This window comes from Buteo buteo, unplaced genomic scaffold (genome assembly GCF_964188355.1).
Source record: "Buteo buteo unplaced genomic scaffold, bButBut1.hap1.1 HAP1_SCAFFOLD_98, whole genome shotgun sequence".
Taxonomy (NCBI): Eukaryota; Metazoa; Chordata; class Aves; order Accipitriformes; family Accipitridae; genus Buteo; species Buteo buteo.
In genome coordinates this window covers 163,561-188,710 of record NW_027439261.1, presented here as the reverse complement: position 1 = coordinate 188,710, position 25,150 = coordinate 163,561, and the positions used below count along the sequence as shown (strand labels likewise).

Sequence of the window (25,150 nt, the reverse complement as noted above, 5' to 3'; positions counted from 1 at the left end):
TTTTGGCCCCAAATATTCAGATTTTTTTGCCTTTATGCCCATTTTTGCCTCAAGTATGAGCATTTCTCCACCTTATATGGGCATTGTGATCCCAAATATGGGGTTTTCTTTCTGTCCACCTTTTCCCCAAATACGGTGATGCTTTTTCCTTTTGTGGCTTCTTTTTTCCCTTTTATCCTCCCTTTTTTGTCCAATTTTTGCGATGACATCCAAATTTCTGTTGTAGGAGTCTACACAACGCACCGGAGGAGGAGGGAAAAAAAAACCCAAAACAACTTTAAGTCTGCAGGATGCACCCAAATAGGATGAAAAATCCATTTATTATTTTTTAAAAAAAATTTCTTGGATGCACCTATGGGATAAAAATGCCCCAAATTGATTGGAAATGGGTTTTAGTCCCCAAAATCGCCAGGGGAGGAGTTTTTGCACGGCGGGACATGGGTTTTGCTTCACCGTGGTGATGCTGGTGGTATTGACGCGTGGGGCAGCGGAGTCGTCGTCACCGTCTCCTCCGGTAAGTCCTCGTCCTCAACATCTCGCCATGACAAATTTCGGTCTTTTTTGCCCCAAATCTTGGCCGTGGGGGGGCTTGAGGGCGGGAGACCCCCCCTTTTTGGGGCCAAAATGGGGGCAAAATGGCAGTCGATGGGTCAAAATGTCGATTTGGGGCCATTTTATGGGGGGAAATGTCCATTTGGAGGCGATTTGAGGTCAAAAAGTCGATTTTGGGGGGATTTTTTAGGGCAGGAGATTTGGCCAGTGGCCATTTGATGGTCAAAAATGGGTCAAAATGTTGATTTTGAGGGTCTTTTGGGGGGGGGGGAATTCGCCCTGAGGTGATTTGGTGGCTGAGTTGGGCAAAAAAAGTCAATTTTAGGGCCTTTTTTTAGGGGGGGAATTAATCCATAGGCGATCTAATGGCAGATTTAGGCAAAAAAGTTGATTTTAGGGTCTTTGGGGGGGGGGAGGGATTAATTTGGAGGTGATTTGATGGTCAAAAAATAGGTCATAAAGTCAAATTTTTTTGGGGAAAAAAGTCATCGGCAGATGATTTGATGGCAGAACTGGGCTAAAAAGATGATTTTAGGGGGGGTTTGATGGAAAAAAATAATCTGTAGGCAAGTTGATGCAGAAGTGGGCAAAACCCTTGATTTTTAGGGTCTTTTTTTGTCCAAAAGTATAATCTGGGGGCAATTTGATGGCAAAAATGGTCAAAAGCCCCATATTTTGGCATTTTTAGGGTGTTTTTTGGAAAAAATATGAAATTTGGGGTCAAAGAGGCAGGTTTTAGGGCTCAGTCTGGATTTTTTGTGCCAGGAGATGGGGTTTTTGGTGTGGAAAATGACATTTCCCTCCAAGGAACGCTATTTAATTGAGGAGGTTTTGGGTAGAGTAGAAATAGCGACTTTTTTTTTTTTTTTCTCCCCTGAATATAGTATTATAAAAATATATTTTTTTTCTGGGGGAGAAATTGCTTCATTTGGGTGAAATGGGGAGAAAAAAAGGACTTTTAGAGCCAAAATAAGCCAAAAAAAGGATTTGGTAGTTAAGAATGGGGAGGACTTTGAATTTTTTTAGTGTTTGTTTTTTTTTTATTTTTAAGTTTTTGGTTGTTGGATCTTCTTTAAAAATATATATATTTAAAAATAGACATATAGCGATATTTATATATATAATATATTATATAAAATTTATAAATTATAACTTAGAAATTACAAATTATAAGTTATAAGTATTTTTATATATTATATTTTTATTATTTATTATATTTTTAATCAGACAGTTTGATTATCAAGGCTTCAAGCCGTGCCCTAAAAGTGGCATTTTTTTGGAGAGCTTTTTGGGGGCAAAAAAGTGTAGAAAAATCCGTATTTTTAATTAAACTGCTCAGGGAGACGAGTTCATTAGTTGGAAAAAATTAGCGAGATCCGACCTCAAGCGGTGGGTGAAGATTGAGGCTGAAGAATGATATTTTTAGGTCATTTCCCCCTTTTTTGAGCCATTGGGGGGGGGGGGGGATTTTGAGTTAAATCTGCTGCTTAAAGTCCCTGAATTTGGGTCTCTGTCAATCTTCTTGATTTTTGTGGGGTTTATCACAGGTTTTCTTTAAGATGTGGCATTTTGGGGGCTCTTAGGTGGATTTGGGGGGAGTCTTAGTCTTGGCTTAAAAAAAAAAATCTTTATTTTTATAATCTTTTTAGGGCAGTTTTAGGGATTTTTAGCAAAGCCAAACTCCAACCCCATTTTTATGTAGAAAAGGTTTAATTTGACCTTTTGGGGACTGTTTCAGAGGAGTTTGACTTCTTTAGGACCCTCAAAAATTTGTATTAAAATCCTTAAATAGGAGATTTCTTTTTTTAATTCCTTCATTAATAGGAAATTTATTAATTCAAACAGAAATAATGATTATTTTTCCCCCAAAATTTGGCTCCTTAATCATTAATTAAGAGAATGTTAAAGTAGGGACTTGAAGTGGGGTTTTTTTTGTCCTTTTTGGTCCATTATTGTGACTTTTATATATTTTTTTTCTCCCCATTTACGAATAACCGCACAAAATCTCCCCATTAATCTAATTTTTAATTAATTATTGATAATCAGGGTTGCTGGCAGTGCAATTTCTGTTGGTCTTATGCAATGGGCAGGCTTGGAATGTGTCATTTTGGGTTAAAAAAGTGAGGTTTGGGGAGCTGGGAGAAAAACAGTGATTTTTTGAGGTGGCTTACCAGCATCTCAGTTGTTCTCTTAGAAAAAAAAATAATTAAAAATCAATTGAAAGGTGCCAGAAATTGAGTTTTCAAGAGCAGAGAGGAATTATTTCATAGGGAAAATGCATTTTATTGCATTTATGAATGAACTATAAAAGATAATTAAGTATTTTAGAATGCTGTAGGTGTATTTAGTCTAAATTGATGCAATAATCTGATTTCCCCCCCCCCGTGATGAAAACTCACTTCTTGCAAAAAATAGGGACAAGATTTTATTTTTTAAGGGTTTTTTTAGGGCAAATTGGGGGTGATTTATGGTGCAGGTTGTGAGGTTTAATGTTATTACTTCTAAAAAATATATAAAATATATATAATATATTAAAATACATTAAATATATATTAGAAAAATATGAAAATATAGACATATATAATATAGTATATATAAATATATATTTATATATATTTTATATATATATATAAAATTAAGATATTTAAATTCAGGGCTCTAAGTTACAGTGCAGCTCCAAGAGTTGAATCATTTGCCCGGGGATGGTGATAAAAATCACAAAAATCACCTTTTTTGCCCTTTGTTTTGCTCTTTAGAGCAGTATCAAAGGTGAAAAAATATAAAGAAATTAAATTAAAAGTTCTTATTTTGTGAAGGGGGTGTTTACACCTAAAATGGCTGATTTTTGGCCCGCAGGTGGCAGCTGCGCTTGTTTATTTTTCAGCCCAGAATTGCCCAAAATAGCCTGGGTTTGGTTTCGAAAACAGCAAGAAAGGAGAAGTGGGGTGGTTTTTTTTTCCTAATTCCCCTTTTTTTATTTTTAATGATTTTTTTGCATGAAAAATGAATCAAACCCAACCAGGCGAAACGGGCCTGAAAAACAGCACCTGTCTGGGCTCAAAAATAACCTTTTTTTGGCAAGTGGTGGGGGTAAACAGAAACTTTGGGTCAAATTCAGGCAGTTTCGGACAAAGTAATTTCCCTGAAAGGGGCTTTATTATTTTAGCTTTTTTTAAGCTGAGCACTTAACAGGAATTTTGTTGCCATAGATGATGATAATAGATTTTTTTTAAATAGCTTTTAAAAAAACCCCAGCTTTTTAAAAAAATAGATTTTAAAAAAAAGATTTTAAAATATAGATTTAAAAAAGGTTTTAAAAAATCTCTCTATATTTTAATATATAAATTAAATATATTTAATATAAGATAATGTAGATATAAGAGCGCATTTTTATATTGCAATAGATATTTTAATATCTTATAATATAGAGAGATATTTAATCTCATTTCTTTTCTATGGTCATATTTAATATAAAATATACAGTAGATAGATATATATCTTATAATATGTAATATGATCTATTATATATTATATAGATACAATTCTATAGAATATTATGATATATAAGATATATATCTTTTATATTAGATTAAAATAGATGTATTTATATTAGACATATGATTCACCTAATCTATGATATATATAAGATATATTTAATAGCTACCTATTCTATGATATATATTATATATAAGATGTATTTCATAGATATATAGGGGCCTAATCTATGGAGAGAGAGATTAAAGCTCTAGGTATTTCATATATTATATTATATTATATTATATTAATCACATAACATGATTTTTTATGTGGCCTTAAAGGTTTAATATAGCTCTATAATATTTAATATATAGAGAATATCTGATATCTATAATATAATATAATATAATAGTAATAATTACCCACCAGGCAATTAATTAAACTCTTGGAGTGGGACCAGAGATTGACTAGAGGGGTGGGTAACTAATTCAAATAATCAAGTTAATTAATTAGAGGTTGAGGGGTGAGTGACTGCATAGCTGTGGGCATTAATGGCATTAATTAAGGGCATTGCCTTAATTGGCTTGATCGTGACTGCAGTCCTAGTGCTGGTACTGGTCTGGTACTGGTTCCAGTTGGTACTGGTCCCGTACTGGTCCAGTACTGGTCCTGGAGAAGCAGCTATGGGATGCTGGTACTGGTCTGCTACTGGTACCAGTCCGGTACTGGTACCAGTCCTGTAAAAGCTGCTATGGGGCACCGGTACTATTCCAGTACTGGTTCCAGTTGGTACTGGTCCAGTAGAAGCAGCTGTGGGGTGCTGGTACTGGTCCAGTACTGGTACCAGCTAGTACTGGTCCTGTAGAAGCAGCTATGGGGCAGCTATGGGGTGCCGGTACTGGTCCGGTACTGGTACCACCTGGTACTGGTCCAGTAGAAGCAGCTATGGGGCAGCCGTGGGTGCTGGTACTGGTCCGGTACTGGTACCTGCTGGTACAGGTCCAGTAGAAGCAGCTATGGGGCAGCTATGGGGTGCCGGTACTGGTCCAGTACTGGTCCAGTTGGTACTGGTCCAGTAGAAGCAGCTGTGGGGCAGCTATGGGGTGCTGGTACTGGTCTGGTACTGGTACCAGCTGGTACTGGTCCAGTAGAAGCAGCTATGGGGCAGCCGTGGGTGCCAGTACTGGTCCGGTGCTGGTACTGGTCCCGTAGAAGCAGCTGTGGGGCAGCTATGGGGTGCCGGTACTGGTCCGGTACTGGTACCAGTTGATACTGGTCCAGTAGAAGCAGCTGTGGGGCAGCCGTGGGTACTGGTACTGTTCCGGTACTGGTACCACCTGGTACTGGTCCAGTAGAAGCAGCTATGGGGCAGCTATGGGATGCTGGTACTGGTCCGGTACTGGTACCTGCTGGTACTGGTCCAGTAAGAGCAGCTATGGGGCAGCCGTGGGTGCCGGTACTGGTCCGGTACTGGTACCTGCTGGTACTGGTCCAGTAGAAGCAGCTATGGGGCAGCTATGGGGTGCCGGTACTGGTCCAGTACTGGTACCAGCTGGTACTGGTCCAGTAGAAGCAGCTATGGGGCAGCTGTGGGTGCCGGTACTGGTCCGGTACTGGTCCAGTGCTGGTACCGGTCCAGTAGAAGCAGCTGTGGGGCAGCTATGGGGTGCCGGTACTGGTCCAGTACTGGTACCAGTTGGTACTGGTCCAGTAGAAGCAGCTATGGGGCAGCTATGGGCTGCCCGTACTGGTCCGGTACTGTACCAGTTGGTACTGGTCCCGTAGAAGCACCTATGGGGCAGTCGTAGGTGCTGGTACTGGTCCAGTAGAAGCAGCTATGGCGCAACTATGTGGTGCTGGTACTGGTCCGGTACTGGTACCAGCTGGTACTGGTCCAGTAAGAGCAGCTATTGGGCAGCCATGGGGTGCCGGTACTGGTCCAGTACTGGTCCAGTGCTGGTACTGGTCCAGTAGAAGCAGCTATGGGGCAGCTGTGGGGTGCTGGTACTGGTACCAGTCCTGTAGAAGCAGCTATGGGGTGCCGGTACTGGTACCAGTTGGTACTGGTCCAGTAGCAGTAGCTATGGGGCAGCCGTGGGGTGCCAGTACTGGTCCGGTACTGGTTTCCAGCTGGTACTGGTCCAGTAGAAGCAGCTATGGGGCAGCTGTGGGGTGCCGGTACTGGTACCAGTCCTGTAGAAGCAGCCATGGGGTGCCAGTACTGGTCCAGTGCTGGTACTGGTCCAGTAGAAGCAGCTATGGGGCAGCTATGGGGTGCTGGTACTGGTCCGGTACTGGTACCACTCCTCTAGAAGCAGCTATGGGGTGCCAGTACTGGTCCGGTACTGTACCAGTTGGTACTGGTCCCGTAGAAGCACCTATGGGGCAGTCGTGGGTGCTGGTACTGGTCCGGTGCTGGTACTGGTCCAGTAGAAGCAGCTATGGCGCAACTATGTGGTGCTGGTACTGGTCCGGTACTGGTACCAGCTGGTACTGGTCCAGTAAGAGCAGCTATGGGGCAGCCATGGGGTGCCGGTACTGGTCCAGTACTGGTTTCCAGCTGGTACTGGTCCAGTAGAAGCAGCTGTGGGGCAGCTGTGGGGTGCCGGTACTGGTCCAGTACTGGTCCAGTTGGTACTGGTCCAGTAGAAGCAGCTATGGCGCAACTATGTGGTGCTGGTACTGGTCCGGTACTGGTACCAGCTGGTACTGGTCCAGTAAGAGCAGCTATGGGGCAGCCATGGGGTGCCGGTACTGGTCCAGTACTGGTTTCCAGCTGGTACTGGTCCAGTAGAAGCAGCTGTGGGGCAGCTGTGGGGTGCCGGTACTGGTCCAGTACTGGTCCAGTTGGTACTGGTCCAGTAGAAGCAGCTGTGGGGCAGCTATGGGGTGCCGGTACTGGTCCGGTAGTGGTACCACCTGGTACTGGTCCAGTAGGAGCAGCTATGGGGCAGCAGTGGGTGCTGGTACTGGTCCAGTACTGGTACTGGTCCAATAGAAGCAGCTATAGGCCAGCTATAGGGTGCCGGTACTGGTCCGGTACTGGTACCAGTCCTCTAGAAGCAGCTGTGGGGTGCCGGTACTGGTGTGGTACTGGTGTGCATCCCGTAGAAGCAGCTATGGGGTGGTGGTACTGGTACTGGTCTATACTGGTCCAGTAGAAGCAGCTATGGGGTGGTGGTACTGGTCCAGTGCTGGTACTGGTCCAGTAGCAGTAGCTATGGGGCAGCCGTGGGGTGCCGGTACTGGTCCGGTACTGGTTTCCAGCTGGTACTGGTCCAGTAGAAGCAGCTATGGGGCATCTGTGGGGTGCCGGTACTGGTCCGGTACTGGTACCAGTCCCATAGAAGAAGCTATGGGGTTGCCGTGCAGTGCCAGTACTGGTACCAGTTGGTACTGGTCTGGTACTGGTCCCGCCAAAGTGGTTCTGAGGCAGCTGTGGGCTGCCAATACTGGCCCAGTATGGTGCAGCTGGGGGTCCAGTACTGGTACTGGTCCAGTACTGGTCCGGTACTGGTACATACTGCTACGGGGCAACTGGTACTGGTCTGGGGCAGGTGGTACTGGTCCGGTACTGGTATGTACTGGTATAGGGCATCCAGTACTGGCCCGGTACTGGTATGTACTGGTGCAGCTGGGGGGTCCAGTACTGGTACTGGTCCGGTACTGGTACAGAGCAGCTGGTACTGGTCCAGTACTGGTATGTACTGGTCCAGGGAGGCTGGTACTGGTCCGATACTGGTCCCAGTCCCGCAGGAGTGGCTCTGGGGCAGCTGTGGGTGTTGGTACTGGTCCGATACTGTTCTGGTACTGGTCCAGTACTGGTCCCAGTCCTGCAGGAGCGGCTGTGGGGTAATGGTGGTAACCCAGTATGGGGCAACTGGGGGGGTCCGGTACTGGTACTGGTCCGGTCCTGGTCCTGGTCCTACAGAAGCGGCTCTGGGGTGGCTGTGGGGTGTGGTACTGGTCTGGTACTGGTCCGGTACTGGTCCAGTACTGGTCCGGTACTGGTCTGGTAGGAGCAGCTGTGGGGCCATAGGAGGAATTCCCATGGACATGGGGGCTTTCACCAAAATGGGGGGTTTTGCACCAAAATATGGGGATTTTGCACCAAAATGGGGATTTTGCACTAAAATAGGGGGGTTTGCACCAAAATATGGGGATTTTGCACTAAAATAGGGGGGTTTGCACCAAAATATGGGGATTTTGCACTAAAATAGGGGGGTTTGCACCAAAATATGGAGGTTTTGCAGCAAAATAGGGGTCTTTTTGCACCAAAATAGGGTTTTTTACACCTGCACAGGTGGATTTTGCTCATGCGCGGGCCATTTTTGCAGCAAAATTGGGGGTTTTTGCACCTGCACAGGTGATTTTTGCACCAAAATAGGGGCTCTTTGCACCAAAATGGGGGGTTTTGCTCATGCACAAGTGAATTTTGCACCAAAATTGGGTTTTTTTGTACCTGCACAGGTGCTTTTTGCACCAAAATTGGGGCTTTTTGCACATGCACAGGCAGGTTTTGCTCATGCGCTGGCCATTTTTGCACCAAAATATGTTTTTTTGCACCTGCACGGGTGATTTTTGCACCAAAATAGGGGTTCTTTGCCCAGAAATGCAGGGTTTTGCTCATGCACAGGTGAATTTTTCCACCAAAATAGGGGTTTTGCACCTGCACAGGTGATTTTTGCACCAAAATTGGGGCTTTTTGGACATGCACAGGTGAATTTTGCACCAAAATCGGGTCTCTTTGCACATGCACAGGCAGGTTTTGCTCATGCCCGGGCCATTTTTGCACCAAAATATCATTTTTTGCACATGCACAGGTGATTTTTGCACCAAAATAGGGGCTCTTTGCACCAAAATGGGGGGTTTTGCTCATGCACAGGTGCTTTTTGCACAAAAATTGTGGCTCTTTGCACATGCACAGGCAGGTTTTGCTCATGCACAGGCCATTTTTGCACCAAAATTGGTTTTTTTTGCACATGCACAGGTGATTTTTGCACTAAAATTGGGTCTTTTTGGCCATGCACAGGTAGATTTTGCACCCAAATAGGGGCTTTTTGCACTGAAATGGGGCATTTTGCTCACACACAGGTGAATTTTTGCACCAAAATCAGGGGGTTTTGCACCTGCACAGGTGGATTTTGCTCATGCACAGGTGAATTTTTGCACCAAAATTGGGTTTTTTGCACATGCACAGGTGAATTTTGCACTGAAATAGGGGTTCTTTGCCCAGAAATGGGGGGGGGTTTGCTCATGCCCAGGCCATCTTTCCACCCAAATAACATTTTTTGCACATGCACGGGTGAATTTTACACCAAAACAGGGGCTCTTTGCACATGCACAGGCAGATTTTGCTCATTCCTGGGCCATTTTTGCACCAAAATCAGGTTTTTTGCACCTGCACAGGTGGATTTTGCTCATGCGCGGGCCATTTTTGCACCAAAATACATTTTTTTGCACATGCAGAGGTGAATTTTGCACCGAAATAGGGGTTCTTTGCCCAGAAATGCAGGGTTTTGCTCATGCACAGGTGAATTTTTCCACCAAAATCGGTCTTTTTGCACCTGCACAGGTGGATTTTGCTCATGCGCAGGCCATTTTTGCACCAAAATACATTTTTTTGCACATGCAGAGGTGAATTTTGCACCGAAATAGGGGTTCTTTGCCCAGAAATGCAGGGTTTTGCTCATGCACAGGTGAATTTTTCCACCAAAATCAGTCTTTTTGCACCTGCAGAGATGGATTTTGCTCATGCGCGGGCCATTTTTGCACCAAAATCGGGTTTTTTTTGCCCCTGCGCCGGTGCTTTTTGCCCCCAAATCGGCTCTTTTTGCACAACCCCCACCCCTTCCTCCCCCTCCCCTAACTCCTCTTCTTCCTCCCTCCTCCCCCCGCAGAGGGTTCCCGCGCTCCCAGCCTCTTCCCGCTGGTTTCCTGCGGGACGCCCGCCACCCAAGACCTCTACTCGGTGGGTTGCGTCGCGGTGGGCTTCCTCCCCGACGACCTCACCTTCGGCTGGAGCACCTACGCCAACCAAAGCGTCACCAAGGGCGTCACCGTCTTCCCCTCCGTCCTCGCCGATGGCCGTTACACGGCTTCCAGCCGCCTCAGCCTTCCCTTCGCCGACGGCAAAACCCAGCAGCCGTTCTACTGCCGGGCCAACCATCCCAAGGGAAGCCGCTACGTAGAGCTGTCCAATCCCGGTGAGTGTCCCGGCTCGGCTCGGCGGGGGGATTGGGTCCTTCTCCGGTGCATCCCGGTGCTGCTGCAACCTTCCGCAAGCATCCCGGTGTTGCATCCCCGTGTTGCATCCTCCCCGGAGCATCCCGGTGCTGCTGCATCCTTCCCTGAGCATCCCAGTGCTGCATCCCGGTGTTGCATCCTCCCTGGAGCATCCCGGTGTTGCATCCCGGTGTTGCATCCTCCCCTGAGCATCCCGGTGCTGCTGCATCCTTCCCCGAGCATCCCGGTGTGGCATCCCGGTGCTGCTGTATCCTTCCCCAAGCATCCCGGTGTTGCACCCTCCCCAGAGCATCCCAGCATTCCATCCTCCCCGGTGCATCCTGGTGCTGCATCCCAGTGTTGCATCCTCCCCGGAGCATCCCGGTGCTGCATCCTGGTGTTGCATCCTGGTGTTGCATCCTCCCCCGAGCATCCCGGGTTTGCATCCCGGTGTTGCATCCTCCCTGGAGCATCCCGACATTCCATCCTCCCTGGTGCATCCCGGTGTTGCATCCCGGTGTTGCATCCTCCCCGGAGCATCCCAACATTCCATCATCGCTGGTGCATTCCAGTGTTGCATCCCGGTGTTGCATCCTCCCCGGAGCATCCCGACATTCCATCCTCCCTGGTGCATTCCGGTGTTGCATCCCGGTGTTGCACCCTCCCCGGAGCATCCCGACATTCCATCCTCCCCGGTGCATCCTGGTGCTGCATCCCAGTGTTGCATCCTCCCTGGAGCATCCCGGTGCTGCTGCATCCCTCCCTGGTGCATCCCGGTGCTGCATCCCGGCATTCCATCCTCCCCGGTGCATCCCGGCGCTGCATCCCGGCGTTGCATCCTCCCCCGGAGCAACCCGGCATTGTGTCCCGGTGCTGCAGCTGCCCCCCGGCACTTCTGCATCCCGCCGTTGCATCCCGCTCCAGCTACATCCTCACCCGGCATCCCGGCTCTGCATCCCACCCCCATCCCGGTGCCCCTCCCCAGCACACCCTACCGCGCCCCCGGGTGCCATTTTGGGATTCTCCACCCCCTCACCCCTTCTCCATCCCCCGTTCCGCTGCCAGGTTCCAACACCGTGACCTCCGCCAACGCCATCACCATCCACCCGCCGTCCCGCGAGGATTTCGAAGGTCCCTACCGAAATTCCAGCGTCCTTTGCCAAATCCGCGGATCCCGGCAGCTGCCCGCCGCCGTCCGGTGGCTGAAAAACGGGGTTTTGCTAAAAGACGGAATCACCACCGAAGGATCGGTGGCCGACAGCAAACGGGCTTACATCACCAACAGCTGGGCAACCGTTACCGAAGCCGAATGGGACGCCGGCACCATCTTCACTTGCCAAGTGGACGAAGACGTGAGGAACACCAGCAAAGCTCTGGAATGCGGCTGTAAGTGAGGTCAACCGCGGCGGCGGTAGGGTTGGGAGACGTATTTTTGGGGGCAGGTGGGCAACCATCCCCCAAAATGATCAACCGCGCCCTTTTCCAGATGACCACGGCAACAACAACGAAGAGATCACGGTGCAGGTTGTCCCGCCCCTCTTCGCCGATATCTTCAAGGATAAAGTGGCCAAGTTGACGTGCAAGGTGACCAACCTACCGGGCGTGGAAGGGTTGGTCATCTCTTGGTGGAAGGAGAACGGTGGGAAGTTGGACACCAAGATGTTGCCTCAAGTCTTGCAACCCAACGGGTTCTTCGGCGTCGACGGCGTAGCCACCGTCTACGCCGACGAGTGGGATAAAGGCGAGGTCTATACCTGCAAGGTCAGCCACCCCGAGCTCCTCTTCCCCGCCGAAGTCAAGTTGCAGAAGACGCCCAGTAAGTCTGAGGGCGTCGGGTTGGGAGAAGCGTCGGCGCGTGGCAAAAAAAAACGGGAAAACGGGCGCCGGTGCATCGCGATTGCGATTTGCGGGGGGAAACGGGCGCAAGCGCCGTTTCTTTTCGCAAAGGCGAGGAGCGATTGCGTCACCGTTGGCGGGGGGTTTTTTTGGGAGGGGAGGGCGAAGCCAGGGAGAGGAGAAGGTGATCGGGCCGTTGAGTTTTGCAAATTCCACCGTTTCGTTTTGCAAAGCCAAGGGATGAAATCGCCCCCGTTTATTTGCAAAATCAAGGGCAAGAAGATGCAATTGCCTCGTTTATTTGCAAAATCAAGGGAAGGAGGATGCAACTGCCCTTTTTATTTGCAAAACTGAGGCAAGGAGATGCAATCGCCCTGATTATTTGCAAAATCAAGGGAAGGAGATGCAATCCCCTCATTTATTTGCAAAAACAAGGGAAGCATGATGCAATTGCCCTTTTTATTTGCAAAATCAAGGGCAAGGAGATGCAATCCCCTCATTTATTTGCAAAAGAACAAGGGAAGCATGATGCAATTGCCCCCTTTATTTGCAAAATCAAGGGCAAGGAGATGCAATCCCCTCAATTATTTGCAAAATCAAGGGAAGGAGATACAATCCCCTCATTTATTTGCAAAAAAACAAGGGAAGCACGATGCAATCGCCCCGTTTATTTGCAAAATTGAGGGCAAGGAGATGCAATCCCCTCAATTATTTGTGAAATCAAGGGAAGAAGGATGCAATTGCCCCTTTTATTTGCAAAATCGAGGGCAAGGAGTTGCAATCACCCTGATTATTTGCAAAATTGAAGGCAAGGAGATGCAATCCCCTCATTTATTTGCAAAATCAAGGGAAGCATGATGCAATTGCCCCATTTATTTGCAAAATCGAGGGCAAGGAGTTGCAATCCCCTCATTTATTTGCAAAAAAACAAGGGAAGAAGGATGCAATCACCCTGTTTATTTGCAAAATCGAGGGCAAGGAGTTGCAATAGCCCTGATTATTTGCAAAATCAAGGGAAAGAGATGCAATCCCCTCATTTATTTGCAAAATCAAGGGAAGCACAATGCAATCACCCCGTTTATTTGCAAAATCAAGGGCAAGGAGATGCAATCCCCTCATTTATTTGCAAAATCAAGGGAAGCACGATGCAATTGCCCCGTTTATTTGCAAAATCGAGGGCAACAGGGCTGCAATCACCCTCTTTCACGATCGCACCGCCGCTTTGCCAACCGCCCCTCTCTTCCCCCCTTCTCTTCGCAGGCCGCAACGCCAAAGCCCCCTCCATCTACGTCTTCTCCCCTCCGTCCGAACAACTCACCATGCAGGAATCCGCCACCATCACTTGCTTGGTGAAAGGCTTCAACCCTCCGGATCTTTTCGTCCGTTGGCTCCGCAACGGCGAACCTTTACCCACCGGCGATTACATCACCATGCCGCCCGTCGCCGAATCGCAACCGGCCGTCTCTTACTTCACCTACAGTTCCTTGACGGTCAGCGGCGAGGATTGGCGAGCCGGCAACATCTTCACTTGCTTGGTCGGTCATGAGCAAATCCCTCTGCAGGTGGCGCAGAAATCGGTGGATAAAGCTTCGGGTAAACCCACCTCTGTCAACGTATCCCTGGTGCTCTCCGACGCCGCCAGCGCCTGCTACTAAATTCCCCACCCCCCCACCCCTCTGATGTCATTTGGAAAGTCCTCCCCCTTCCAAAAAAACCCCAAACAACCCCCAAAACCACACACAAAAAAGCAATAAAAATCGAGTTTTTATGGAAAAGATGCGCCACCGCGCCCGATCTTTGCGTTGGGATTGGTGTCTGTGGGGGGGGAGAGTTTCGGCACTGCATTCCCGGGCCGGGTCGCAACAATTCTGGGGGGGTCTTGGGGTTGTTTTTTTTAAGGGGAAAAGGGATGTGAGGGGGCAGGGTGGCTTGTTTTGGGGCTTGGCTCCTCGGCGGTGTTGCAGCCTCTACCTCTTGCATCCTGCTGCTGCATCCTCTTGCAAGCATCCTCCTCGTGCAAGCATCATCTTTGTGCAAGAATCCTCCTTTTGCAAGCGTCCTCTTCTTGCAAGCATCCTCCTCGTGCAAGCATCCTCCTCGTGCAAGCATCCTCTTCTTGCAAGCATTCTCCTCGTGCAAGCATTCTCTTCTTGCAAGCATCCTCCTCGTGCAAGCATCCTCCTCGTGCAAGCATCCTCCTTGTGCAAGCAACCCCCTCTTGCATCCTCTTGCTGCATCCCCTTGCAAGCGTCCGCTTCTTGCTGCATCCCCTTTCCGCAACCTTTTGCAAGCACCCTCTTCTTGCAAGTGTTCCCCTCTTGCATGCTGCTGCAGCAGCATCTTGCAAGCGTCCTCCTCTTGCAAGCGTCCGCTTCTTGCTGCATCCCTTTGCTGCATCCTCTTGCTGCAACCTTCTGCAAGCGTCCACCTCTTGCATCCTGCTGCAGCATCTTGCAAGCGTCCTCTTCTTGCAAGCACCCTCCTCTTGCAAGTGTTCCCCTCTTGCATGCTGCTGCAGCATCTTGCAAGCACCCTCCTCTTACAAACTTCTGCCACTTGCTGCATCTTCTCGCTGCACCCCCTTGCTGCATCCTCTTGCAAGCGTTCGCCTCTTGCATCCTGCTGCAGCAGCATCTTGCAAGCGTCCTCCTCGTGCAAGCATCCTCTTCTTGCAAGCATCCTCCTCTTGCAAGTGTTTCCCTCTTGCATGCTGCCGCAGCAACATCTTGCAAACATCGTCCTCTTGCAAGCATCCGCTTCTTGCTGCATCCTCTTGCTGCAACCTCTTGCAAGCGTCCGCCTCTTGCGTCCTGCTGCAACATCATCTTGCAAGCACCCTCCTCTTGCAAACATCCGCCTCTTGCTGCATCTTCTTGCTGCACCCTCTTGCTGCAACCTCTTGCAAGCGTCCGCCTCTTGCATCCTGCCGTACCCTCCTCCTGCCGCATCTTCTTGCCGCACCCTCCTTTGCAGCCTCCTCCCGCTCCGGCCGGCTGCGCCGCCATTTGCCGCAACCTCTTGCAGCATCCCCTGCGCCATCGGCTGCAGCAGCCTTTGCCGCGCCGTCCTCTTGCTGCATCGCCGTGCACCGTCCTCTTGCACCGTCCTCTTGCATGCGCCACCCTCTTTCACCACCATTTGCGCCCTCCTCTTGCTGCAACCTCTTGCACCATCATTTGCACCCTCCTCTTCTATGCACCGCCCTCTTGCGCCACCACTTGCATCCTCCTCTTGCATGCGCCACCCTCTTGCACCATCATTTGCACCATCCTCTTGCATGCACCACCCTCTTGCACCATCATTTGCACCATCCTCTTGCTGCAACCTCTTGCACCATCATTTGCACCATCCCCTTACACCCTTTGCAAGAAGCTGCAGCTGCTGCATCCCTTCCCCCCCCCCCCCAAAAAAATCCTGCAAAATTTGCAATGCAGGCGCTCACCCTCCCCCTTTTTTTGGGGGGGGTGGGTGGGAAGGGGAAATCCACCCTGCGTAGGTGTGTCTGCCACCATTTTGGGTCTAAAAGTGGCGATTTAGGGGACGAGGCTGAGAAATTGGGTGGGAGGCTGCTGCGTGCAATGGGGGTCACCCTCTGCTTTTGGGGGGGGCACGCAGCCTGGATTTTGGGAGGGGTGCACCCCCAATTTTGGGGTATAACCACAGGATTTTGGGGGTGTACCCCAGATTTTGGGGTGTAACCCCTGGATTTTGGGGGGTACACCCCAGATTTTGAGGTGTAACCCCTGGATTTGGGGGTACACACCCCAGATTTTGGGGTGCATGCACCCTGACCCCCCCCCCCTTGCTTGCTAAACAGCCCCCGGCCCCCGAATGCAGTGCTCCCCCCTCCCCTGGTTCCCTCCGCACCCCAAAAACTCTTCCCGGCTTTGTGCGTAGCCAAAATCCCCCCAAATCAACCCAAAATGGGGTGTCCCCCCTCCTCTCCCTTTGCACCCCCGGGTGCTGCACCCAAGGGTGCTCCCCTGGGTTGGGTGATGGTGCTAACCCCCTCCTCTTGTGTGTGTCCCCCCCAAAAAGCCTTCCTCGACGGCTTCACGGAAGCGGAGGAGGACGACCTCAACAACCTCTGGGCGACGGCCTCGACCTTCATTGTCCTCTTCATCCTCAGCCTCTTCTACAGCGCCACGGTCACCTTGATCAAGGTACCATCCAGCCTTCTCCCAAATCCTAGATTTTTCCCCCCTTTTTGACAAATACTAATTTTTTCCATGCTATACTTGCAAAAAAATCCCTATTTTTTCCCCAAAGCCTTGCAAATAATCCCTACTTTTCCTCCCATCCTTGCAAAAAAATCCCTATTTCCCCCATACATGCAAAAAAATCCCTATTTCTCCACACTATCCTTGCAGAAAATCCTTATTTTTCCCCAAAGCCTTGCAAAAAATCCCTACTTTTCCCCCCATCCTTGCAGAAAATCCCTTTTTCCCCCATCCTTGCTAAAAACCCTTATTTTCCCCAAAGCCTTGCAAAAAGTCCCTACTTTTCCTCAAAGCCTTGAAAAAAATCCCTATTTTTCCACCCCATCCTTGCAGAAGATCCCTATTTTCCCCAAAGCCTTGCAAAATAGCCCTACTTTCCCCCATCCTTGTAAAAACTCCCCATTTTCCCCCCAACCCTGCCAAAAAATCCCTATTTCTCCCATCCTTGCCAAAAAAATCCCTTTTCCCTCATCCTTGCAAAAATCCCTATTTTTTCTCCGTCTTTGCAAATTATCTCCCTTTTTCCACCCATCTTCACAAAAAAAAAATTCCCTTTTCCCCCCATACTTCCAAAAGTCCCCTTTGTCCCCATCCTTGCCAAAACCTCTGTTTCCCCCATCCTTGCCAAAAATCCTGATTTTCCACCCTATCCTTGCAGAAAATCCCTATTTTCCCCCATCCTTGCCAAAAAATCCCCCCTTTTTCCCTCATCCTTGCAAATAATCCCTACTTTTCCTCCCATCCTTGCAAAAATTCCCTATTTGTCCCCATCCTTGCAGAAAATCCCTATTTTCCCCAAATACTTGCAAAAAATCCCTACATTCCCCCCATTCTTTCAAAAAAAATCCTTATTTTCCCCAAAGCCTTGCAAATAATCCCTACCTTTAATCCCATCCTTGCAAAAATCCCTAATATTTCCCCCATCCTCACAGAAAATCCCTATTTTCCCCCAAAGCCTTGCAAAAAATCCCTACTTTTCCCCATCCTTGTAAAAATTCCCCATTTCCCCCCAACCCTGCCAAAAAAATCCCCCTTTTCCCTCATCCTTGCAAAATATCCCTATTTTTTTCCCTATCTTCACAAAAAAAACTTTTTCCCCCCATACTTCCAAAAATCCCCTTTCCTCCCATCCTTGCCAAAATCCCTGTTTCCCCCCATCCTTGCCAAAAATCCCTATTTTCCCCAAATCCTTGCAAAAAATCCCTACATTCCCCCCATTCTTTCAAAAAATCCCTCTTTTTCCCCAAATCCTTGCAAATAATCCCTACCTTTTGTCCCATCCTTGCAAAAATCCCTATTTTTTCCCCCATCCTCATAGAAAATCCCTATTTTTCCCAAAGCCTTGCAAAAATCCCTACTTTTCCCCATCTTCACAAAAAAAAACTTTCCCCCATATCTCCAAAAATCCCCTTTCCCCCCATCCTTGCCAAAAATCCCCATTTTTCCACCCCATCCTTGCAGAAAATACCTATTTTCCCCCATCCTTGCAAAAAATCCCTACTTTTCCCCCCATCCTTGCAGGAAATCCCTATTTTTTCCCCCTACCCTCACAAAAAATTGCCCCTTTTCCCTTCATCCTTGCAAAAATCCCTATTTTTTCTCCATCTTTGCAAAATACCCCTTTCTTCCCATCTTTCAAAAATTCCCCCTTTTTCCCCATCATCACAAAAAAAATCCCCTTCCCCGCCATACTCCCAAAAATCCCCTTTCCCCAATCCTTGCCAAAAAAATCCCTATTTTTCCCGATATCCTTGCAAAATATCCCTATTTTTCCCCATCCTCGCCAAAAAATCCCTAATTTTTCCCTATCCTTGCAAAAAACCCTATTTATTCTAACCCATTTAACTAAAATCCCTGTTTTTCTCCCCTTCCTTCCAAAACCCCCCTATTCTCCCCATCCTTCAAAAATCCCTATTTTTTTTTTGCTGTCCTTTCCAAAAAAATCCCCCTTTTTCCTTCATCCTTGCAAAAATCCCTGTTTTTCCTCCATTTTTGCAAAATACCTGAATTTTTCCCCTATCCTTGCCAAAAAAAATCCCTTTACCACCCTCATCCTTGAAAAAAATCCCCTTTTCCCCTATCTTTGCAAAATATCCCTATATTTCCCTAATTCTTGCAAAAACTCCTTATTTTTCCCCCATCTTCGCAAAATAATCCCTTTTTCCTCCCATACTTCCAGAGATCCCTTTCCCCCCCATTCTTGCCAAAATCCATTTTCCCCCATCATTCAAAAATTCCTGTTTTCCCCCCATCCTTGCAAAAAATTCCCTATTTTCCCCCCATCTTTGCTAAAAAAAAGCCCTTTCCCACATCCTTGCAAAAATCCCTATTTTCTCCTCCATTTTTGGAAAATACCCAATTTTTTCCCCCATTCTTGCCAAAATAATCCCTTTTCCCCCTTTATCCTTGCAAAAATCCCCATTTCCCCCATCTTTGCAAAATATACCTACTTTTTCTTAATTCTTGCAAAGACTCCCTATTTTCCCCATCTTCACAAAAAAAAACCCCCTTTGCCCCCGTACTTTCAAAAAAATCCCCCTTTCCCCCCCATTCTTGCCAAAATCCCTGTCTCCTGCCATTCTTGCCAAAAAATCCCTATTTTTCCCCCTATCCTTGCAAAATAGCCCCATTTTTCCCCATCCTTGCCAAAAAATCCCTAATTTTTCCCCATCTTTGCAAAAATCCCTATTTGTTCCAACTAATTTCACTAAAATCCCTATTTTTCTCCCCTTCCTTAAAAAAAATCCATGTTTTCCCCCATCCTCCAAAAGTCCCTATTTTTCCCCATCCTTGCCAAAAAAATCCTTTTTTCTCCCATATCCTTGCAAAATATCCCTATTTTTCCCCATCCTTGTGAAAAACCACTATTTTTTCCCCATCCTTGCAATAAAACCCCATTTTCCCCCATCTTCTCTAAAATTCCTATTTTTTTCCTCATCCTTGCAAAAAACCTATTTTTCTCTCCCCCAGTTACATAAAAATCCCTATTTTCCCCCTATCCTTGGAAAAAACCCTATTTATTCCCCAATCCTTGCAAAAATCCCTATTTCCCCCCCATCCTTCCAAAAGTCCCTATTCCCCCCCCCCCATTTTTGCTAAAACCCCTAATTCCTCCCCCTCTTTTTCACTAAAATCCCTTTATTTCCCCCATCCTTACCAAACCTCTTTTTTTCCTCCCCATTCCTGGAATTTTTTCCATCAATCCTGTCTCTTAACAGGACTTTTTTGCTCAGATCCACCTTGCCACATCCCATCACCCCTAATTACCCAAATAACTCATTAATTCCCCTTTTTTCCCCCATTCCAGGTGAAATAATCCAGCTCCCGAGGCATTTCTCCTCCCGAAACCACCGCCTCATCCCCTCCGTCGCCGGATATTGCTGGAATTTTTCGGGATTCTCCGACCCCACTTGTATTCCCCTCTCCCCCTTGTAAATATTCTCCATCCTGAAAATAAATTTTTCCAATTTTCCCTAATTTTCCATGTGATTTTCTCCGGGATTACACAATTCAAGAGGGGGAATCCCCATTTTGCAGCCCTAGAAGGGTTCAACCCCAGCACCCACTTTTGGGGGGGGGGCTAGGTAGGGGCAGGAAATATTTAGGGGTGGGGGGGTCATGATGGGGACCTATTTTGGGGGGGGTCTCAATGGGGCACGTCCTCCTACAAGTCGATTTTGGGGGGGCTGCAGTGGGTCATGTGCTCCCAGGAGTTGTTTTGGGGGGGTCGCAATGGGGCACGTCCTCCTACGAGTCGGTTTTGGGGGGTCACAATGGGGTACATGCTCCTACAAGTGGGTTTTGGGGGGTAGCAGTGGGGCACGTGCTCCTAGGAGTTGGTTTTGGGGGGTCGCAATGGGGTGTGTACTCCTAGGAGTTGGGTTTTTTGGGGGTCGCAATGGGGTACGTGCTCCTAGGAGTTGTTTTGGGGGGGTCACAATGGGGCACGTGCTCCTAGGAGTTGTTTTTGGGGGTGTCACAATGGAGCGCATACTCCTAGGAGTTGATTGGGGGGGGGGTCGCAATGGGGCACGTCCTCCTACGAGTCGGTTTTGGGGGGGGGTCACAATGGGATGTGTGCTCCTAGGAGTTGTTTTTGGGGGGGTCGCAATGGGGCACGTCCTCCTACGAGTCGGTTTTGGGGGGTCGCAATGGGGCACGTCCTCCTAGGAGTTGTTTTGGGGGGGTCGCAATGGGTCGCGTGCTCCTAGGAGTTGTTTTGGGGGGTCGCAATGGGGTGTGTGCTCCTAGGAGTTGGTTGGGGGGGGGTCTCAATGGGGCACGTCCTCCTACGAGTCGGTTTTGGGGGGACCACAGTGGGTCACGTGGTCCCAGGAGTTGGTTTTGGGGGGGTCGCAATGGGGCACGTCCTCCTACGAGTCGGTTTTGGGGGGTCGCAATGGGTCGCGTGCTCCTAGGAGTTGTTTTGGGGGGGTCGCAATGGGTCGCGTGCTCCTAGGAGTTGTTTTGGGGGGTCGCAATGGGGTGTGTGCTCCTAGGAGTTGGTTGGGGGGGGGTCTCAATGGGGCACGTCCTCCTACGAGTCGGTTTTGGGGGGACCACAGTGGGTCACGTGGTCCCAGGAGTTGGTTTTGGGGGGGTCGCAATGGGGCACGTCCTCCTACGAGTCGGTTTTGGGGGGTCGCAATGGGTCGCGTGCTCCTAGGAGTTGTTTTGGGGGGGTCGCAATGGGTCGCGTGCTCCTAGGAGTTGTTTTGGGGGGTCGCAATGGGGTGTGTGCTCCTAGGAGTTGGTTGGGGGGGGGTCTCAATGGGGCACGTCCTCATATGAGTCGGTTTTGGGGGGTCGCAATGGGGCACGTGCTTCTAGGAGCTGTTTTGGGGGGTCACAATGGGGCACGTCCTCCTACGAGTCGGTTTTGGGGGGTCGCAATGGGGTACGTGCTCCTAGGAGTCGGTTTTGGGGGGACCACAGTGGGTCACGTGGTCCCAGGAGTTGTTTTGGGGGGGGTCGCAATGGGGCGCGTCCTCCTACGAGTTGTTTTTTGGGGGGTCGCAGTGGGGCGCATGCTCCTAGAAGTTGATTTGGGGGGGGGTCGCGATGGGCGCATACTCCTAGGAGTTGTTTTGGAGGGGGTCGCAATGGGGCACGTCCTCCTACAAGTCGTTTTTGGGGGGGTCGCAATGGGGCACATGCCCCACGAGTCGGTTTTGGGGGGGGCTGCCCTCGCCCACCGTCACCTCCCCTTCCCCACCAGATCACGCGGCGGCTCCCACCGTCGACCCCCACGGCTCCTTGGTGCCCGGCAAGCGCCGGCAGCACCGTCTTGACCTGTTTGGTGACCAACTTCTCCCTCGATGACGTCACCACCGGCACCGTGACACTTGCCACCGCGCAGAAGACCAAAAACAACCTCTACGTGGCCAGCAGCCATCTTGGCGGTCTCCAAGATGTTCCCCAAGGATGGCAGGAGATGGTTTGGGCGGGAGGACACATGTTTGACGTGGTGATGATGGGTGGCATCATGGTGGCACCCATCCCACTTCCCTTTGCGACCGCCGTGGGTCTACCTGGTGGAACCGCGGTGTGAGATGGAGTTGGAGATCCTCTACGTCCTCTGGAGCTCCGAGTCTGACCACACCAAGGTGTCTTGGCCGGCAAGGTGACACGGCACCCCACCGCCGAGGGGGCAGATGGTCGGTAAAATTGATTGGAGATCAGCCGGGACAGTTGGGACATGGGTTGGCATCTCCAACGGGTTGAGCATCTCCAATGGGTTGGCCATCTCCTTGCCAAATCCATCAACCACCTTATTTCTTCTTGCGGGGAGCAACCAAACCCTTCTTGATGGTGTTTTGGGGTGCTGCTCTTGTCCTGCTTGGGTTGGCATCTCCAATGGGTTGGCCATCTCCTTGCCGAATCCATCAACCACCTGATTTCTTCTTGCGGGGAGCAACCAAACCCTTCTTGACGGTGTTTTGGGGTGCCGCTCTTGTCCTCCATGGCTTGGCATCTCCGATGGGTTGTGTTGCCACCTGCAACGGGGTTGGGTGACCTTGCAACACCATGGTGAGCCTTGGAATGGTGGCGGTGAGTCTTGCAACCATGCAGGCGAGCCTGGCACCGCCACGGCGAGATTTGCAACGCCGTGCCATGGGATGACCGATGGAAGGTCCCCTGCGCGACCGGCGGCGCTCAGTCCCACAGGTCCCTTGAAGCCACCGAGCATCCACGTCCTGCCGTTGTCACCCGCCGAAGCTCGCGCCGGCCGTGATGTCACCCTCTTCGGCCTCGTGAAGGACTTCTACCCGCCGGAGATCACAGTGCGGTGGCGGCGGGGCGCTAACGAAGGGCCGGCTGACGAAGCGCCCGGTTGCGTCCACAAAGCCCAACGGTGCTCCCTTGTCATCGCCTTGGACGTGCCGTGGGGCGAGTGGGTTGGGGGGCACCTCCTACGGCTGCTTGGCCGCCCACATCTCCACCGGCAAGATCGTGGAGAAGACCGTTGACGCCTACGCCGGTAAGGCTGCAAACGAGCAGCGGGTTCGTTAAAGGGCAGCTAATTACGGTGGCCTGTTGTGACCGTCCCACCTCTGCCCCGTTCCCGCAGACCCCTGGGATTGCGCCAGGCTGCATTTTGTGCCTCGCGGCTTATTGGGCGAAGGCGATGACCTCGAGCTGGAGGAGGACGGTAGCGCCTGGACCACCATCTCCGCCTTCCTGGTGCCCTTCCTCCTCCTGATCTTCTACAGTGGCTTCGCCATCTTCATCTAGGTAACCGGCGGTTGGGTTGCCTGGCCGTGGGTTGGGTTGCCCGGCCATGGGTTGCCTTGCCCAACCTTGGGTTGCCTTGCCTGGCTTTGGGCTGCGTTGCCCGGCCTTGGGTTGGGTTGCCCGGTCTTTGGTTGCCTTGCCCAGTCTTTAGTTGCCTTTCCTGGCCTTGGGTTGCCTTGCCCGGTCATGCATTGCCTTGCCCAACCTTGGGTTGGGTTGCCTGGCCTTGGGTTGCCTTGCCCGGCCTTGGTTTGGGTTGCCCGGCCACAGGTTGGGTTGCCTGGCCACGGGTTGGGTTGGGTTGTGTTGGCTTCCCCCACTGCCCCCAGAGCACCCCATCCCCATCAACCCCCCTTCCCTCACCCCCCTCGTGACCCCCTTTTTCCCCCCCCAGGTTGAAATAACGACCCCCAAACCCCTTCTCCTTCCACCCGCCACTGTCACCTTCACCCACAGCAAGGGAGACGGCGCAAGAAGCGCCGGAGAACAACAAAACGGTGAGAAAAACTCCAAAAAAGATCTCAACACCCAACTTTATTAACAAATTCCTCATCTCCATGTGGCGGGGGGGGCAAATCTCCAACAAAACACCATTTTTCCTCATTTCCACCTCATTTTTTTTCTCACGGGAAAGGAGCGGGGCATTTTGGGGCGGAAAACAACTATTTAGGGGTTGGCTCATAGTTCTATTTTTACCCTGCCCATGTTTTTTCCTCTCCCGGTGATGACTCAGATGGAGAAAGGTGGCTTCGGTAAACAGGACACATCTGGTTCCCCCCCCCCCAGATCCAGATGTTCGCGGTCGAGCTTGGGCACGATGTTGGAGGGAAGCGGCGCCCGTCCCCCTCTTATTTTAACCGGCATCTGCTCCAAAAATGACTCAGCTCGCCCCCAAAAAACCCCTAACTGAAAAGAGAGAGGAGAAATGAAACGAGTTTTTACAGTAAACAGAATTTTTGGGGGTGACTGGGGTAAACGGTGAAATTTTGGGTCCTCTGGCACGTAGTCACTGTGTGGAGGTGAAGGATTGGGGGGCAAAAATGGGGATAAATTGGGTTTTTTGAAGCTTGATGGGAATTTAGGGGTGATGCACCAACGCAAAACGGGCTCATTTCTGGCAAAAATGGGGGGGAGGGGGTTGTAGTTTGATGGGAATCAGGGTGATGCACCAACACAAAATGGGCTGATTTCAGGAGAAAATGGGGTTTTTTGTAACTTGATGGGGATTGGGGTGCGATGCCCCAACAAAAATGGGCTGATTTCATTGGAAAAATGGGATTTTTGCAGCTTGATGGGGATTGGAGTGCGATGCCCCAATGAAAATGAGCTGATTTCATTGGAAAATGGGTTTTTTTCCAGCCGATGGAAATGGGCTGAAGTTCATTTTATTCCTCGAATCTTCAAAAAAGCCACAAAACAACGCCGGGCAGCGCTCGGCCGTGGGGGAAAGAGAGGGGACAACCCAAGGACGAGAGTCTTCTCCCATCTGTGGCTGTCACAGGACCTGGGGGGAGACACCAAGACTTAATTAATCTGCCTTAATTACTCATCAGCAAGTCGCTGGGGCACACGGTTACCTTGAAGAGGGTGACGCCAGTGCTGTAACAGAGGCTGAGGAGGAAGAGGACGATGAAGGTCACGGCCGTCCAGAGGTCGGTGGTGTCTTCCTCCACCTCGGGGTGCGTCTCCTCGCCCACCGTCACCATGATGCAATCTGGGGGGGGGGGGCGAGAGTTGGACTTCAGTGGTGGGGGTGGGCGGTGGAGACCCCCTTCATGACCCGTCACCGAAAACCCAACGCGTGAGCAAAGGGGGCACGAGGATTTTTGGTGCATGCAGCAAAAAATCCCATTTTCTGCCATTTTCCACCCATTTTCTACCCAATTCTTGTGCAAAACCCTGCAGCGAGCAAAGGGGGCATGAGGATTTTTGGTACATGCAGCAAAACATCCTGTTTTCTGCCATTTTCCACCTAATTCTTGTGCAAAACCCTGCGGTGAGCAAAAGGACCATGAGGATTTTTGGTGCGTGCAGCAAAAAATCCCACTTCTTGCCATTTTCCACCCATTTTCTGTGCAAAACATTGCAGTGAGCAAAGGGGGCAT

At 49.9% G+C, this 25,150-nt stretch overlaps 1 protein-coding gene across 1 annotated transcript in view; it reads left to right on the top strand.

Annotated features, from left to right (window-relative positions):
* Window positions 1-25,150, top strand: part of LOC142027958 (immunoglobulin gamma-1 heavy chain-like) — a 108,775-nt gene that overhangs the window by 57,400 nt on the left and 26,225 nt on the right. Inside the window, exon 5 of the mRNA XM_075022111.1 lies at window positions 471-514. Coding sequence (XP_074878212.1) covers window positions 471-514 — 44 coding nt within the window. The remainder of the gene's footprint in view (window positions 1-470; window positions 515-25,150) is intronic.